Below are 2496 nucleotides of genomic sequence, written 5' to 3'. Positions count from 1 at the left end.
TTAACAAGCCCTCTCTTTCCCAAGGGCCTTGAACAATGCCCTCTTCACTTCATTGTTTCGCATGCTGTAGACAACTGGGTTGAGCATGGGAGTGAGGACCGTATACAGCACTGAGAATACTCGATCTCGCAAGCTAGAGTATGCAGAGCTGGGTAGGATGTAGCAGAGAACTGAAGTAAGGTAGAAAATACACACCATAGTGAGGTGAGCACCACAGGTTGAAAAGACTTTCCTTCGGCCTTCAGTGGAGCGAATCCTGAGAACTGCAGCCACGACATGAATATAGGAGATCATGACCAGGACACAGGGTATAAGAGCTACCAGAAAGCTGAAAAAGAACAGGGCAAATTCATTGGCCTGCGTGCTGGTAGAAGAGAGTTTCAGCAGGGGAGGGAGGTCACAGAAGAAGTGTGTGATTATGCGAGGTCCACAGAACTTGAGTTGGGATGCGAGAATGGTGTGGGTGAGTGCATTAGCCAAGGCAAGCAGGCAGGAGATTGAAGCCAGTACTGCTCGAGTCCGTTGGCCCATCAGGACCAGGTAGTATAGTGGCTGGCAGATGGCTGCATAGCGGTCATAGGCCATGGCTGTGAGCAAGAAGCACTCCCAGGGTGCCAAGAAGTGGAGAAAGAATATCTGAGTGAGACATGCATGGTAAGACATGGTCCGCATGGGAGCCAGCAGGTGCACCAGCACCTGAGGCACCGTATTGGAGATGTAGGCGGTATCCAGCAGCGAAAGGTTGCCTAAGAAGAAGTACATGGGAGTGTGGAGTCGGGAGTCTGCAATAATAAGGCTAGCCATGCCCACGTTCCCGACTACAGCCACTAGGTAGATCAGCAGAAATACGATGAACAGCAGGGGCCTCAACTCCTCAATGTCTGTCAGGCCTTCCAGAAGAAACTGAGATACTAAAGTCCCATTCCCCAGCTGCATGGAAGCACATGTGGACACCTGCACCTGTAGAGTCCAATGGAGAGTCAGATGATGGTCTAGACATGGAGTTAGGACTCCTAATGGGGCAGAAAGCTGAGGGAAGGTCCAAAGACGCAAAAGGAAGGTTTGAGGCTTACAGAAATAAGACTCAGCTTTGGGTGTATGGGGTTAGGCTCAAGAGGCCAAAAAAAGGTAAAAGCTGGACATGTCAGGGGATGAGCCTCCTTCTGTGATGGTGTCAGAGCCAGTCCCTCAGAGCCACTCAACAATTAAGGGAACCCAGACCTGGTAACTGTCTGAAATAGCTTCATTATTTCACCATCACCAACCCAAGAGCACACAAGTTCAGATGGGTGACACCCTTCAGGTCCCAGCCTGCTTCAAACCTCTCAGTGCTTCCTATCTCACTTGGGGTCAAAGCCAAAGTCCTCCCCACAGCCTACATGGCCTTCTAGAATGTACCTTCCTCCCTTCTCCTCTGCCATCAAGGCATGTACTGACATGCCTGCCCCATTGCTGCATCTTCATAGCATTCAACATCCTTGCCTTGGTCAGCCTTGATGGGAAAGGCATCCGTCCTCCTGTCTTCCCACGGCTAATTTCTCCTTCTGCTCCCTGCATTTCAATCTTAACAATTTCACTCACGTGGGATGCACCAAAACGCCACCTCGAGGTTTACTTCAAAACGGATGTTATCTCAGTTTCACTTCAAAAAAAAAAAAGGCAAAATGAAATTTTTTGCTTACAAACATAGAAAAGCTGAGATAACTTGTAAGCCAAAAACTTGCCCTACACAAAATGTTAATCATTCTTCAGCAAGAAAGATGGCATCAGATAAAAAGACATCAATAGAAAAGCAAAGAGTTCCAGAAATGAAAATGCATACGTAAATGTGAATTGCTTTCTCGTTTTAAAATTTCTTTCAATGCTAAACAGATTTTGTTCAGGGTTTAGGTACTTATGGGAGAGGAGAGGGGTAAAGGAGTGTGAATATGGTCAAAATATCTTAGGTAATTGTGTGAAAATGGAACAAAGAAGCTTGTTGATACTGGTTTCAGAGTAGGAATAGGAGGAAGAGTGACTGAAGTGGCAAGTCCTAACAAGGTACACTGTATGTGTACGTATCAAAATGAAAACCCCTTGTACAACCAATTAATTCTAATAAAGTTTGAATGTGGAGATTCTTCTAATCCTAGCTACTCAGGAGGCTGAGATCTGAGGACAGAGATTCAAAGGTAGGCAGGAAAGTGTATGAAACTGTCTCCAATGAACCACCAAGCAGCAGGAAGTAGGTGGGTGGCTCAAGCGGTAGAGTCCTATATTTGAACAAAAAGGCTAAGGAATAGCAACTAAGCCCTAAGTTCAAACACCAGTACCAGCACAAAATAAAAATGGAGGTGGGGGGAACTAGATGCAGTACCTCAAGCCTGTAATCCCAGCTACTTGGGAAGCAGAGATTAGGGTATCATGGTTTGAGGCCAGCCTCAGCATAAAAGTTCGTGAGGTTTCATTGCAACTAATGGCTGCAGACCTATTACCTCCAGCAATATAGGGAGGAGG

The 2496-nt window shown here is 46.5% G+C and overlaps 1 protein-coding gene across 1 annotated transcript; it reads right to left on the bottom strand.

Moving 5' to 3' along the window:
- Positions 1 to 936, bottom strand: LOC122097042 (olfactory receptor 139-like). Its single transcript, XM_042667519.1, has one exon. It carries the CDS (start codon positions 934 to 936, stop codon positions 1 to 3), a length of 936 nt encoding a protein of 311 aa, XP_042523453.1.
- Positions 937 to 2496: the final 1560 nt, after the last annotated feature.

Source organism: Dipodomys spectabilis, unplaced genomic scaffold, assembly GCF_019054845.1.
Source record: "Dipodomys spectabilis isolate Male_0828 unplaced genomic scaffold, ASM1905484v1 ptg000411l, whole genome shotgun sequence".
Taxonomy (NCBI): domain Eukaryota; kingdom Metazoa; phylum Chordata; class Mammalia; order Rodentia; family Heteromyidae; genus Dipodomys; species Dipodomys spectabilis.
Note: the sequence above shows the minus strand (reverse complement) of the source record. Positions and strands in the feature narration are given on the sequence as shown.